This window comes from Montipora capricornis, chromosome 10 (genome assembly GCF_036669925.1).
Source record: "Montipora capricornis isolate CH-2021 chromosome 10, ASM3666992v2, whole genome shotgun sequence".
NCBI classification, from domain to species: Eukaryota; Metazoa; Cnidaria; class Anthozoa; order Scleractinia; family Acroporidae; genus Montipora; species Montipora capricornis.
The window spans coordinates 39,146,264-39,161,263 of record NC_090892.1 but is presented as its reverse complement, the minus strand read 5'-3'; the positions used below and the strand labels follow the sequence as shown (position 1 = coordinate 39,161,263).

General features: G+C 39.1%; 2 protein-coding genes across 2 annotated transcripts in view; one reads left to right on the top strand and one right to left on the bottom strand.

The window, feature by feature from the left end:
* Nucleotides 1-3,525: 3,525 nt before the first annotated feature.
* LOC138021836 (uncharacterized) lies at nucleotides 3,526-10,325 on the bottom strand. Its single transcript, XM_068868856.1, has 3 exons — nucleotides 10,100-10,325; nucleotides 6,390-6,665; nucleotides 3,526-4,393 (listed from the first exon to the last, which is right to left on the bottom strand). The coding sequence occupies exons 1-3, from the start codon at nucleotides 10,300-10,302 to the stop codon at nucleotides 3,574-3,576; spliced, it is 1,299 nt and encodes a 432-aa protein (XP_068724957.1). The 5' UTR covers nucleotides 10,303-10,325; the 3' UTR covers nucleotides 3,526-3,573.
* LOC138020795 (plasmanylethanolamine desaturase 1-like) overlaps nucleotides 10,301-15,000 on the top strand; it is a 5,765-nt gene continuing 1,065 nt past the window's right edge. Inside the window, exons 1-3 of the mRNA XM_068867721.1 lie at nucleotides 10,301-10,336; nucleotides 11,176-11,221; nucleotides 12,731-15,000. The exon at nucleotides 12,731-15,000 is cut by the window's right edge and continues 1,065 nt beyond it. Coding sequence (XP_068723822.1) covers nucleotides 10,301-10,336; nucleotides 11,176-11,221; nucleotides 12,731-13,299 — 651 coding nt within the window. The 3' untranslated portion in view covers nucleotides 13,300-15,000. The remainder of the gene's footprint in view (nucleotides 10,337-11,175; nucleotides 11,222-12,730) is intronic.

Sequence of the window (15,000 nt, the reverse complement as noted above, 5' to 3'; positions counted from 1 at the left end):
GCGTTACTTGGCTAAAAAAAAATTTCGCCGAAAAGCAAATCTTCTCTCTGAATAAAGAAAAAAAACAAACTTTTTGTGGAAAGTTTGGATCAATTCTGACTTTAGAAGTACGCAAAAGGCAAGAAATGAGTTTGTGGTATAAGCCTGCGTCTGTCTGACCACCAGGTATTACACAACATCGCATCTTCATCAATTTTTTTCGATTTCGCTTGGATTTTCTCGCTTTTCTCGCTCGTATTTCGTACTTCCAAACTTTTGGAGTTTGAGAAATTTAATAAAACCATTACTCCATTCGCGCTTGTTGGATATGAGAGACTGCTTATACGCGCCTCGTTGACTATTTACCATCTCATATCAAACGCACGCTCATGGAATAATTGTTCGATATACGAATAATTGGTTGTTTTAAACTCGAACGTTTGCGGTATCCATGGAAGGAGTGAATCTCAAATCAAGAAGAGTTAAAAAAGGACCAAAATAGCAATAAGAAATAAAAATGAACATGATTTTCAAACTAACACGTGCAATATCCTGTTAATTTTAAGTACCTTGTATGTCTTATTAGCAGGAAAGGTTTTGTAATAGTTGTTTTTCACTTGGACTACGGAAAATAATGTCAATCAGTTAACTACACTCTATAACTACACTTTTATATAAGGCAAAAACCAATGGGTATTTCTCATTCTTCTCGCTGGCTTTGCCGACTAGTGCAGGTGGATCCGTTTGCAAAGCGGCTTCCAACATTGCTGGGGTCGCGCATGCGCATTACATATGGTCTCCCTGGAGATAGCCAGGGATTGACATGTTGAAAACAAGATGGCAGCCGGTTCGGAAGATTACAAAGTATTAAGTGTTGTATCCTTCCCATAATGCACCGCACATCCTTGCATCGTTGGGAGTTGTTGCATCCGTTTGGCAAGTACAGAACAACTTCAAGGCATCGTATCGGGCCTCGCTAGTGTTGTCAAAGACTTAACGCACGACGTAAACCACATCAGTACTCAGATCAGTCAATTTGCTACCACATCACTACAACCACAACAAGCTCCTCAAAACCCTTTGAGCGCTTCACCAGCTCAACCTCCGCAGTCTTTACGACTTCAAACCCTTCAGCTCCCGACATTTCGCTTTGATGAATCGAATCGAGATGATATAGCCGATTTCCTCAAACTTTTCGAGCAACAAACCTCTCATCTGTCCGCCGACATCACCGTCACGTTCCTTGAGCAACAATGAATTGAACAATGGCCTCGCTCAGTCCTTTCTATCGCAAAAACCACGGCGGACTTCACAGAAAAACCAGCCAAAGAGCAGCATGCCACTTTCATTGAACATCTTAAGCGTGAATTTGAAGAACCAACGGCACTCAAACGCCGCCGACTCGCCGCAGAATTAAGCGCAATGACACAAAAGGCAAGTGAGAACGTGAATCAATTTACTTTTTGATTCAGGAACGTTTTACATCAGATGGAACGCTTGGCGAAAAGATCGCCAAGGACTGCCCCACTTACGTCGTTTCACAATTTCTAGCCAAAGTTAAACCGGAGATTGCACAACAACTAGTCTTAAAAGCTGAGGAATTTACAACCTTGGAACAAGCCGCTGAATCAGCCCGTCGGATCGAATTGTCCTTGCAAACGCAAACACGTGGTGACGTTGTATCGCGATCCTAAACTCTCGATGCGTGGAAACCTTCAAATGCTCTGTTTACTTCCTCGGGTAAAAGCAACTCAAGTTCACCTCAACAACGCGGCAAGAAACGTCACTGCTGGACCTGCGGCTCCCCTAACCATCTTGTGCCACAATGTCCTTCCTCACAGCGCCCCACGCAAGGCTCAAAATTACCCACGCCTTACGTCTGCGGAAATTTTAACCGCGACCTTCAATCAAACTGCGAGAAAGCTAATAACAAGTGCTCTCGTGGTCGCCTCCACAAGTGTTCAACTTGCCATAAATGGGGCTGTAAAACAATAAGGCATAACTCTCAGCAAGCACATGCAGCCACACCTACCAAACCACCCGACACGCGTTCAACAAACCCAGATCCTTCTGGTACTGTTCTTTTTGGCCTACCATGCAGCAGTCACAGATCCAACTGCTCTTCCAGTCAATAAACAAACGCAGTTAGCGAACCGTAACATTCTTTGGACCTCAGTGACGTCAGCAGACCAGTCTATTCCACCCCCTCTGGATAGCTGCTGTTCCATTTCCTTAGTTAGTGCAGATCATGCAATAACAATCACCACTAAACGCCCATCTCTTCAATGTAAGAAGTTGCCAGAATCCATTCCTGTCTCCGTCCCTGATGCAAAGTCAACTCTTTCTGTCACTGCTAGCATGGATGTTCCCATCACTTGGAGCAATGGCAGGGAATCAATCTTTACTATGTTTGTTGTTCCTCACCTCTCATGGCCCATTCTGTTTGGGGAAAATCATCTCCACGCCACCAAAGCTCTAGTGGATCATGATCAGCCATCCATCACTTTCCGACATCCTAGCATGCAATTCACAGTCCCTTGCTCATTGGACAACCCTTTAACTGGCTTTACCTCAACCACGGCACCAGCGTCACACGCACCAAGTAATAATTCGCGTGACAATTACCAGCATCATGTCGGTGTCACTTGTCTCCCAACCAAAACAACAGATCCAAAGCATGGACCCATGCAAGTTCACCTCTACCAGAGTCCTTTCTACACCATTGGCATAGATTATGTAGGACCTCTGCCCCAGACTCCGTCTGGGAACAAGTGGATAATTACTGCCGTATGCCCTTATTCTAGCTTTCTGGTTGCTATTCCAGTTCTGATGTTGCCAAAGTAGCTATTCCACGGCTGCACGTGCACTTTTCGATCCCGTTTTTCCTCAATACGGGTTCCCTGCAGAACTACTCAGTGATCGAGGTGGTGAATGGACTAATGCAGTGGTTTTCCAGCTCACTAAATTACTTTCAATAGACCATGTTTTTACTACCAGCTACAGACCTCGGTTGAACGGCGCTACTGAAAGGGTTCACCGATGGCTAAACAGCGCAATAGCCATTTACTGTGACGAGCTTCAGACCAACTGGCAAGACTTCCTTCAACCAGCAGTTTACACAGTCACATAATGTTTCACCAATTCCAGGAATGAACAAACTCAGTCTCTTTTTCCTCGTTTTTGGTCGCCACGCCTCTTCAGCTGAAACTCTCACCTTGGCTCTGCCTTCAAAGCCTTTTTCCCAACAAACATATGCGGGAAACGTAGTTTCACTATTATCAGATGCCAAGAAGAGTTTGATCGTATTAAAGCTGGTAGGGGGTGAGAGGTAGGGCGTAGGGGGTGAAGGGTACCATAGCTAAAACAACCCAAACTTTTACACAAATGTCAACCTTAGGCCTAGTCATTATCTAAAGCATAGTGTTTAGGCTTAAAGTTAGCATTTTTGTAAGGGTTTGGGTTGTTTCAGCTATAGTACCCCCACCCCCTACCTCTCACCCCCCTACCTCTCATCCCCAACACCTCACCCCACGAAAAGTCATTCCGAAAGAGCCTGCTCACAGGCCAGTACGAGCGGATATCTGTTCTCCTTTGTTACTTGTTATAGGTAGCAACTGTCCACATTCCATCAGATGTCAGCTTATACTCGTTACTCTTGTAATCCATCATGTTACTTGTATGTTGATCAATTACATGTTCGCAAATGCTTTTCAGAAATGGTTCAATCCTATCTGCTCCTGCTAACTCAGCAATGGTATCGTTATAATCAAATGATATTCCTGTCATACAATGAGCATCTTTTTCCCGCAGACCCCTAGAAAGTAACTCTTGGAAATCGTCTTCCTCTGCAGCATTCATTTCTTCTTCAGAGGGCAAATACTTTTCTTTGCTTAACACTGCTGCGACGTACTGAGCTTGAAGGCTGATCTGTTTAAATATACCACACGCCCTAGAGGCTAGCCCAATGAATGACATTGTGGGGAATTTGGTGTTGAAAATGTGTTTGTATAGATGCGTTACTCGGTCATTAGTGACTTGAATGCCACAAGCCTGATCAAGGAAGGGAAATGAATAATGGTATCCAGTGCAGAGCAAGATGGCATCCGTTTCCCTTTGTTGTCCATCCTCAAACTGAACAGTCCCGTCACTGGACACCCAAGTTACGGGGCAGTGAGGTTCAATATTGTCCGGAAGCTTACAAGTTATAGCATGACGATGTTTGTGGCTGAGGTAGACTATATCTGCAGATTCAGTTATGTCAAGACATATATCTCGACCAGAAAAAGAACCACCAACAATAACTACTCTTTTTCCTTGGAAGATACCAGGATGTCGATAATCATGACTGTGCATGACGATCCCAGGGAACGACTCCAAACCAGGAATAACCGGTATACAAGGAACAGAAAAATGGCTGCAAAGACAACAAACGCAAGTGAATGATATCACACACTCATTTTAATGTACAAGTTAAGGTGGCTCACACCAGTTTCAACAATTTCGATATAATGTCTTATCAGAAGGATGAACTCTGCAACACTGTTTAAACAAAACTGCAATGTTATGGCACCAAAAGGAACAGCAATAATTTCTTGACAAGATGCACTTGTTGATGTGACGTAATAAGTCACCATGGCAACAAAAGAGCCTCTAAAAAAGCCCTATATTTTGTCTTCAAACGCTTATATCTTAAAAACGAACTCGGTGACTCCAATTTTTATTTCTGGAAATTAATTAGTAGGCTTACATGTACATGAAATTGTTTCAAAAATTATTGGGAAGAGATTCAGAGCCACCTCAAAATTTCCAGTTGTGGCTATGAATATGCTCCAGAGGATTTTTTTAAGTTTGTAGAGAGTTTGATCTGAACCTGTCAATCACTTTCTATAAATAAAAATTGGGGGTCATCAAGTTCGTTTTTGAGATGAAAGCTTTAAAGAAAAATAATGGGCATTTTTAGAGGGCTCCTTTGTTGCCATGGTGACGTACACGTCACATCAAGAACTGTGTCTTGTTAAGCAACTATTGGTGTTTCATATGGTTACGGTTACATGAAACAGTAGGGTACATTCAGTTCTTCTAAATGGTGCAGTTTGTTGAAATTGCTGAAATTGGTTTGAGCCTTTTCAAGCAAAAAAACGATTCTGGTGTGGTTCTAAGCTTGCTCAAAACATCTTCATTTCAAGCAGCCAAAGTGGTTAGATGTCTTTAAATTGATGGCAATTCTAGAAATGTGGAGCACGCTCCCAGGGTAATGTGGATAGCTCTACTGCATGACTCCAGGCACAGTGGATTTGATCTCATGAACAGAACTTCTGAATCAGGCAATATTCTACAAGTATGCAACTTCTTTGGTCAAGGTCTAACACCAAGGGTTATCCACCAGTGGTCTGGGAATAAAGAGTATATACGATTTTTAGAATACAAAAGAATTTCATATATTTATTTGAACTGCAGAATGGACATGATAAGAAAGAATAAGAAGGAAGATCATTGTTGCCATGGTGACCTACACCACATTCACAACTGTGCCTTGTTAAGCAACTATCAGTGTTTCATATGGTTCTATAACATTGACGGTTACATGAAAAAGTAGGTTAGATTCAGTCCTTCTAAATGGTACAGTTTGTTGAAATTGTTGGAATTGGTTTGAGCCTCCTTTAGCAAAAAAAAAAAAAGGATTCTGGTGTCGTTCTAAGCTTGCTCAAAATATCTTTCATTTCAAGCAGCCTGATGTCATTATCAGATCTTCTGAATCAGGCAATATTCTACACGAATGCCACTTCTTTGGTCAACCAAGGTCTAACACCATGTGTTATCCACCAGTGGTCTGGGAATACAGAGTATACAAGATTTTAGACTACGAAAGAATTTCATACATTATTTGAACTGCAGAATGGACATGATATGAAAGAGTATTATAGGAAGGAAGATCATTGCAGCAGAAACTTTCAATTGGCAATTATTATTGCAAGCAATCCTAAAAAAACCCAAGGCTTGAATGGGATTCGAAAAAATGACGATGCAATTGGCATGGCAAGTCATGGCTTCCAATCCCATTCAAGACTGGATTTTTTGAGCCAAGCTTGCAACTGCGATTCATGATCTTCGTACTTTCATGTCAGCGTTTGGTTCATGCTCCATTGTCTCCAACTCTCTTCATACATTGAGTTGTGTGGCCACTACAGTGTGACAATTTACTTCCTTGAGCAAATAAGAAAATTAGCAACAAGTGCTTTTAGGTGTTTTGATGATTTTTTATTTCACAAAATAATAAAAAAATCACCCAATTTGTTATATTATAACAAAATTTAATTTGTTTAGGGGTGTTTTCATCATTTATTTTCAGTACCCAAGGATAGGTCTCTGGCAGAAAATATCTCTGCACAACAATGATCACTGCAACTCACCCATTGCAAACAATAACTGCATCAAATTGGAGAACGTGGACCTCTTTAATGAGGACGTTTTCCACAGTAACTTCCCACTGAGGATTTTCGTTGGTTTCACAAACTATTGGACGGACATTTGTGACAGCAGAATTCAAATGGATGTACTTGTATAAATCAAAGCTGTTTGCATAGTCTTCAAGATATCTAAGAACTTGATGACGAGTCATGAAAGATGGCCATTCAGGGGGAAATGGAAAATCTGGATATGCCATTACCTCCTTTGGGAGATTGGTTCTAAAAAAAAATATTAACAATTAGTTTAGTTTTACTTAACATTTACAGTACAATAATTAAGATATTTAAAATGTAAAGTTATTGTGATAAACAAACAAAAAAACTGGACACCTGACTTGATAAACAGACTGAAAATGCACACAGACTCAGTTGCATTGAAACCAAAATAATTTATTGATCAGTGCACACTACTTTTGTCACACTTCCTCTAAAATTAGGGGTGTAACGATTAATTGAATTCTCGATTAATCGCGATTATGACCGTTCGGTTCGATTCACGATTATTTGATTCCACGTTTCGATTTTGGTTCGATTTTTTGCATACCTTTCCAAAAGTGCCCTCAGTGAGTCATTATATTGTAAACTTATAATCCAGATCTAAATAAGATGTGCGTTTTTCATTGACAATCGATCAAAGACGCTAATTTGCAGTTCTTGCGCCATGTTGCTTGGTAAAAATGTTGCCCCTCTACCACCCCTTGAGAATTTCCAATAAGGCAAACCATGTGCATGCTCATTGTCACGTTCTCAAACATGGTGACGAACGACCAAGCGATTGTGAATCCGCCTGCTCCTTTTCGATCCGCAGTGTGGAAATATTATGGTTTTCCGACTAAAGACGGAACAACAGACAAGTCTAAAACTATCTGCAAAATTTGCTTCGCAACTTTCAAGTATTGTGCCGGTTCGACCACAAGCTTGAGCGCATGTCTGCTCAGAGGTCATGTTTGCATAGTGACCATGTAGACAAGTTACTTTTTTTAAAGAAAAATATGAGAGTGCACTAGATCTAGATTCTAGAAAAAACTCAAAGAAGAACACTGACAAATTGCACGTTTTGTATTTTTTAATGCATCCTTGAAATAGATTAATAATGTTCCGGTTACTATTGTATCCTCACATTGAGAGTTTAGGGTACATGTTGTTTACATTGTGTATCATCTTGCAAGAATTAAAAATCATTAATATTTTGCATAATCGAATCGAAATAATCGAAACCGAAAGGCAATAATCGAAATCGAATCGAATTGAAAGGAACATGAATCGTTACACCCCTATCTAACATGTGTTAAAGCAGGGTGCATTAATGTACATACCGAATGTACCGTCAGATAAAAACTATGCCAGCATGCAAGAAAAAAAAAATGCCAACATGTCGTTAAGTTTCAAAATGGTTAATTTAAAACTACTTTACACAAGATTTAATAATTCATATCAAGCTAAGTATTAGGCCGGTTTGGACGTCAAAGGGTTAACCCCTGGGTTAACCCTGACCTTAACATAACACTTGCATTTTCACAGTTTTGAGCTGATACACTTCAAATACATGTACTACTTAATGTATTCTTTGACAGAATTGATAATAATCAAATTGAAAATACATTTTGGATAGGTCATATTTTTCTTTTGGACAGACAAACAGAAGATATTAAAAGTTGCACAATGAAAGCACTGTTCACAAATTGCTTTACTTTTACAGTTTTTACCTTGTAATCCTGAGCTCATCATTCTATTATGCACAAATAAGCAACAATGTCTGCAGCAATTTTTGTGTCCAGGTTGGCCAGATACTACTTGCAATGTGATACATGTAGTTGATTTCCAATCTCTACAGGACTTTGTGGCCAATTGCTAATAAGAGAAGTTTTACAGCCTACTCGGTTTACAACTGACTGAGTCCTATTTTGTTGTTAGCAGAATATATCACAAGAACGAAGCAGTTAGGGAAGTCAAGAGATCATTGCTTGTAACCCTGACCCAAAAGCCTCACCTATGCCCCACCCCACGGGACAGCTAAATTTGCCAATGCTGTGCAATGCCTTCTAGTCCCCACCTTGTCCTGGGGTGGGGTCGGGGTTTTGATTGAGTCATACATAACAAGGTTGCTGCCTAACGGTCACTTGCAAATGCAACAACTAGTTAAAATTGCTAGTTTACTTTTCATATTCATTTGCTATCATAAATGTCTCCCAAAACACCTCTTTCATAATGGCAGCCAAATAAAATACTCTGTTTTAATGCTAATAAGGCTACCTAGCCTCACTAAAACAAGCAAATTTCAAAAGATTTTATGTTTTAAAACGAGGACAGTAGGTCTATGTAACACAGAAAAGACAAAAGAATTTACATGTGGTCGCCAATTTTGGACAAAACTGGGTAACAGAAGTGAAGAAAAGGGCTTACTGTACTTTGCGAAACGAAATGGAACAAAACAAAATGGGAATTCCATAGTTTGTGAAAATTAATGGGAAATCTGTAGTTTGTGAAATGGAAAATCTGTAATTTGTGAAATGGGAAATTATCTGTAGTTTGAGAAATGGAAAATTTGTTGATCTCTACTCCCAAGAAATGGAAAATTTGTTGATCTCTACTCCCATGCAAGGGGAGTAGAGATCAACATATTTTCCATTTTGCAAACTACAGATTTCCCATTTCATTTCGCAAAGTACAGTAAGCCCTGTGAAATTCAATTTCATTCAAATTTATTATGCACTATTTACGTCAATTATAAGATAGTTAATACTATATTAGCACTTACTGGAGAATAAATATAACACATAAAAGTAAAAAATTAATCAAAAAGATAGGTGCGTGGTAGCCAGAGTAGCCATTGGCTTTCGAGCTGGCTACCACCATATTAAAGATAAATGTGGCATTAAACAAAAATTAACATTAAATAATAAATATATCTATGTGTTTCAATCATTAAAATACACACACTGTTTTAAAATATATATGATTACATCTAATAATTATTATTTAGCTCTTATTAACCGAGCAGGAGGTCTGTATGGGAGAATCTTGACCGAGGTCGTGAGTACAGACCGAACGCAAGATTCTCCCATACAGACTGACTAAGCTGGGTTAATAAGATGTTTATTATATGGCAAACAAGAACAATTTAATTTGTTTAATGTAACTGGCTTGTACTAAGTGACATTTTGCTTGCGAACGGCGATGAGTGGCGAATTGAGCTGAACTTAATTCTGTCAAAGTTTGCTCGTCTCTTCAATAAATAATTATTGGTGGAAGAAAATACTCAATATTTTTGCATTTTAGTTTGCATCTTTTCACCGCAAAACATTACCGGTCTTGATGCCGGTCTAGATGGGAAAATCTAGACCGCGGTCAATATCGATTTTAGCCAATCAAATTCGTGAATTTTGTAGTTCCCAGTCCTCGTGAGACAGAGCCATAGCGTCGGGCAACGAATCAGTGAAGGGATGACGAATTTTCGAAGACCCGAAATGAAGTTATGTAACATTGATTCGTAACAATTTATAAGCAATAAAGCTTACAATTAACTTAAACAGAGTGCCAATTCTCATGCATGCGCATTTTAACTTAAGCACGAAGATAATTACTGTAACTGTATCAAGTCATAATATTGTAGCACGTGAAATCCACCAGAAAACGATCTTTCCTCGTCTCACCTCAGATTTCGGTACATGCTGGAGTGAATTCGAACGCCATTTTCATCTGTGCCGGAGTTTTCATTATAGACCCATGTTCCACCGATGGAAGAGGCTTGTTCAAAGACAGAAACATCAAACACATTTAGCTGACTTGTAAGATGCCTGGCGGCTGCTAATCCGGCAACCCCGGCTCCTATCACACACACTCGTAGCGGTTTCATGGTGGCAATCACTACCAGGCGTTCCGAACCACAGGTCGGGACAGCCAACATATCCTCCAACCTCGTTCCCAGGATCTTTCTTCTCTGAAGGCAGAAAAGAGAGACGCTGGGAACGAGGTTGCATATCCTCTAACACAGTACAGGCATTTGACACAATCAATAGAAATGACTGACTGTAGATCGACTCAGAGGAAAGACCAATTTGGAAAATCATTGTACATCTTTCTCTGAGAAGCACCATTCGACAGCGTTTTGCTTGAAATGGCTCAATCCAGCCCGTTTAGATGTAAAAAGAGAGACCGCAAAAGGCATTGTTGGAAAAGTCTGAACTGAAGTCTGGTCAAATGTACTTTTTCTTTCATTTTTGCCCAATTATAAGGAAAAGCGAGTACTTGCTAGTTGTGCACCTTTGGGAAGTTAAGCTAGACTTTGGTTTGACTTCTCTCTAAGGAAATAGAGTGTTAGGAGGCAGTGTGGCCCAGTGGATAGGGCGCTTGCCTAAAGATCCGGAGATCCCGGGTTCAAGACCGGCTCTGACCACTTGTTGAATTTGATCATGGTAGTCCCTGGTTCAACTTCCCTGCTGCACTTGTAAATAGCCAACTGGTTTGCCTCCAGCCAGTTGGGATTCTTAACAGTTTTAGATTTTGTGTTCTATTGTTTCGTTGATTCCTTGACCCTGAAAAGCCCCTATGGGGAGAGGTCAATTATGTATGTGTTGTATTATATTGTATTGTAAATAGTGATAAGCCCTGTACATTTGGACTCAACAAAATTGCTGTGTTGTAGTTCAAAGTGTATTTCATGTCAAAATGCTTATAGTTTAATCGCTAAAAATGAGCTTATTTGTATCTTGGCTTTTCCATTCCCTAGCTAACCGAAAGAAATCAAACTGGCAGAATCAACTTACCCGGTACATGTACGTTAAATTTAAAGGGAACTTCCACTTCAACAAAAAAATAACTTTAAATCACAGGAAATAACTTACAGTTGCGCTGTTGTTTTCAGACGAAAGCTCTTTGTGTCAGAACAATAGGGTAACCATAACACGTCGCAATTATTCAAGATGGTGGCAACCGCGCAATTTGAAAGTGAAAATAAGCGATTTTAAAATTCACTTTTCCTGATAAAAACACTTTTTTAAAAAACAAATTTGTTTGTAAACATAATTTCCTTTGGTTTAAACTTATTCTGTACTAGGAGTGGAGGTTCCCTCTAACTTCAACCAAATTTTTTCACCTGGAGTTTATGTTAGCAAGCATTCATGTGTGTATGGGTGGTTGTGTGTACGGTGTATGTACGATGTACCTGTATGAGTTTGTCTGTATGTGAAAATGTTATGGGTGATACTGGATGTCTGACAGTGAGAGTAATAATTGCCTTGACAAATAAGGTGTCATGGGATTTAATACTACAAGAGGCCAATATAAAATTGTTTCCTCTTTTTTCTCTGCTTTATTTGTTGTCATTATGTTTTGTATAAGTAGTGACTTATTGTAACATTTGACTAGAAAGTTGAGCGATAAAAAAAAATTGATTTAAAAACATTTTTAAAAAATTAGACGACGGTTTCGACGTTTACATAACGTCATTCTCAAGTCAAAATGAATACGCCTTATTCATTAATTAAACAAGTATATATATGATAAGTAAACAATAGAAACTAATGTACAATAGAAAATATGTATGAGAATAAGAATAGAAACAATACAAAACAATAAAAATTAAGTAGAAAGTTTTGCATTAACAGAGTCACTTTGTACATTAAGAGAAGGTTTAAGTTTCCTGATGAACAGCATTTCGTAAACAAGACAGTTAAATTTGCTGCTGCACTTCTTAAGCATGTGAAACTGGCTGCTTTTCAAGGAGGAGACTATCATGATGTTCTCTGAAATGGTTTCCAGTTGATGAGTGTTTATGTTCAATGATGCGTTGGTGAAGGTGTCGGGTTGCCATTCCAACATAATCTGCATATTATTGCCCTGAAAGATAAGAAATTATGGGACAAGATCACAGACAGTAATTCAACCACAGCTTTAGATGACCTTCTGCCACCAGAACAAACTATGGTTACGTTACGTAACAGGCGTCACAACTATGTCATCCCGTGTGTCAGAACTGAGCGTTTTGCGAGAACGTTTGTAAATAGACACTTTTTCTCAAGTTAGTTGGTTAGTTAATTAGTTGTCTGTATGACTTAATTTATATCATTGTAAATAAACACGTTTGTTGTTTAGAATGTTTTAATAAAGACCTTTAAAGTAAGTTTAATCGCAGTTAATTATTATTTAAACACGAAAGAAAAATAACAGGTTTTTTTGCTCGTGTACACAGCTATAATCAGCCATGTAAACTTTACCCTCCCTCCCTTCAAAAGAGATAATAATATCATTATTAATAACCCAATGTTAATTTTGTCCTCTTACAGTTGCAGGCATATTGGTAGCAGATTTCAGCTCTGGTTTTGTCCATTGGGCAGCAGACACATGGGGCTCAATAAGTATTCCCATCGTCGGCAAAGCTTTCATCCGTCCCTTCAGAGAGCATCACGTGGATCCTACGGCCATAACAAGGCATGATCTTATTGAAACCAATGGTGACAACTGCTTGTTGACCCTTCCAGGATTATGCTACATGTCGTACCGATATTTAACTCTGGATCAGGAAACAATACAGGCGTCTTATGGGACAGATTGTTTCCTGTTCACATTGGCTGTCTTTGTAACACTCACCAATCAGATTCACAAGTGGTCCCACACCTACTTTGGTTTGCCCTTTTGGGTCCAAAAACTACAAGACTGGCACATCATCTTGCCACCAAAACATCATCGTATTCATCATGTATCGCATGATAATTATTTCTGCATTACAACAGGCTGGTTGAATTATCCATTAGAGGTTATCAGGTTCTGGGCTTGTTTAGAGTGGATAATTGAGAAAACCACAGGAGCTAAGCCAAGATCTGATGACTCTGAATGGCAAGGAAATTCTAAGTAATTTATGAATTCTGAAAACCATGAAATGGTAGCATTGCTGGGTAGATTAAAGAACCAACTGCATTTATGAAAAGAATAATATTTTAGGGATCAGGGTAGCAATAATGGGCTTAATTTATAGATGTGTGATGGTAATACTCAACTGTTTATTAGTGCATTAATTAACACCAAGCATTAAGCCTTAGGTTTGGGGATCCTGCCTGTGGGTAGACCTACAGTAGGTAAAACAAAATGCACAAATAGTTTTGAGCAGTACGGTACATACTGTAATTAGCCCAAGTTCTATCTGGTGGTAACTGAGAAAGGTAAGAGGACGGAGAAAAAAACTTTTTTGGGTGAGTCCTTTCCATTTTGTATGCAGCCCAGGGCCGTTCATTTGAAATAATTTTAGTCCAGTTGGTTCATCAAAAAAGTATCCTCAGTTTTGCTAGATACAGGTAATGGGGGAAAATGTGAAAAAGTCACTTACTGCATTTTTGCCCCAGAGCCTTTCAATTTTATTTATAACTGCTCTCTTTTTTGCATATAACAGAGGGAAACAGCAAAACAAGCAAAAGCAGAATTTTTCCCACTCTGATAAGTGAATTTTTTTTCCCGAATCTTGCTTTCGATGGTGTGTTGTGGATTTCATCTACTTTGGATCACAGGCAACCCAAGCTCATCGAGAACAAAGGAAAAGTTGAATCGATGTTGAATGAAAGTTTAAACCAATTTAACAAATTTCTAGTTTCTAAAGAAACTGTGGTGGTGTGTCCGTGGGAATGTAGAACCAGAAAATTTGGTTTTATCAAATGTGTTGATAAAGGTTGAATTACCACCGTAAATAATTTGCAAAGCTGACGTTTCGAGCATTAGCCCTTCATCAGAGCGAACCTGACGAAGCCCTTCACTCTGACGAGGGGCTAACGCTCAAAACACCAGCTTTCCAAATCGTTTACTGTGGTAATTCAACCTTTATCACCACATTTGATAAAACAAAATTTTCCTGTTGAACCTATTTAAACTTGATTCAACACGCTTTCAACAAGCTTTCAACATTTTTTACGCTTTCAACAATGTTGGACGACCTGCTCAAACGCACCAAACATTTGGTTCAACAAAGTGTTGAATGCATGTTGAAGCAAATGTTGAAACCATTTAAACAGGCCTTAACTGTATGTAAACTTAAAGGGGCTGTGTCATGAAATTTAGTCGAATTCAGCAACTTGGAACCGGCAACCAAATCAAGTTCAACACAAAATTTGCTACTCAGAACAATGAAGGATCGTTTGAATGAAACAGCAAATACAAAAGGAGGCAGGGATGGGCAAAACTGAAGAAGATTAAAATGGCTTGCAATAATATGGGGGTTTTTGTAAACTGTTTAGCCTAACTTGTTTTTGGGATGAAGCTTTAAGTTGTGTTGTTGAAAAGCAATACTACCATTTGCGTCTATCCTTGAAGCTTGTCCTTTCTCATCCATCTCAGCTCGTGAACAAAACATGCTGGTATGTCATCGGCAAAGTTGTCAATTTCACAACACAACCGCCAACGTTTCATTGATCAAAAGTGACACGACCGGACAAACCATTAACGTTTGAAAAGTAAAACTTTGCGCAAAATTAGTCATACTTCAGGGATGGACGCAAATGGTAGCAATAATATTATTTCTGGTTAAAGATTGAGTTGCATAAGTATTGAAAAAAGTACACAAAATTAACTA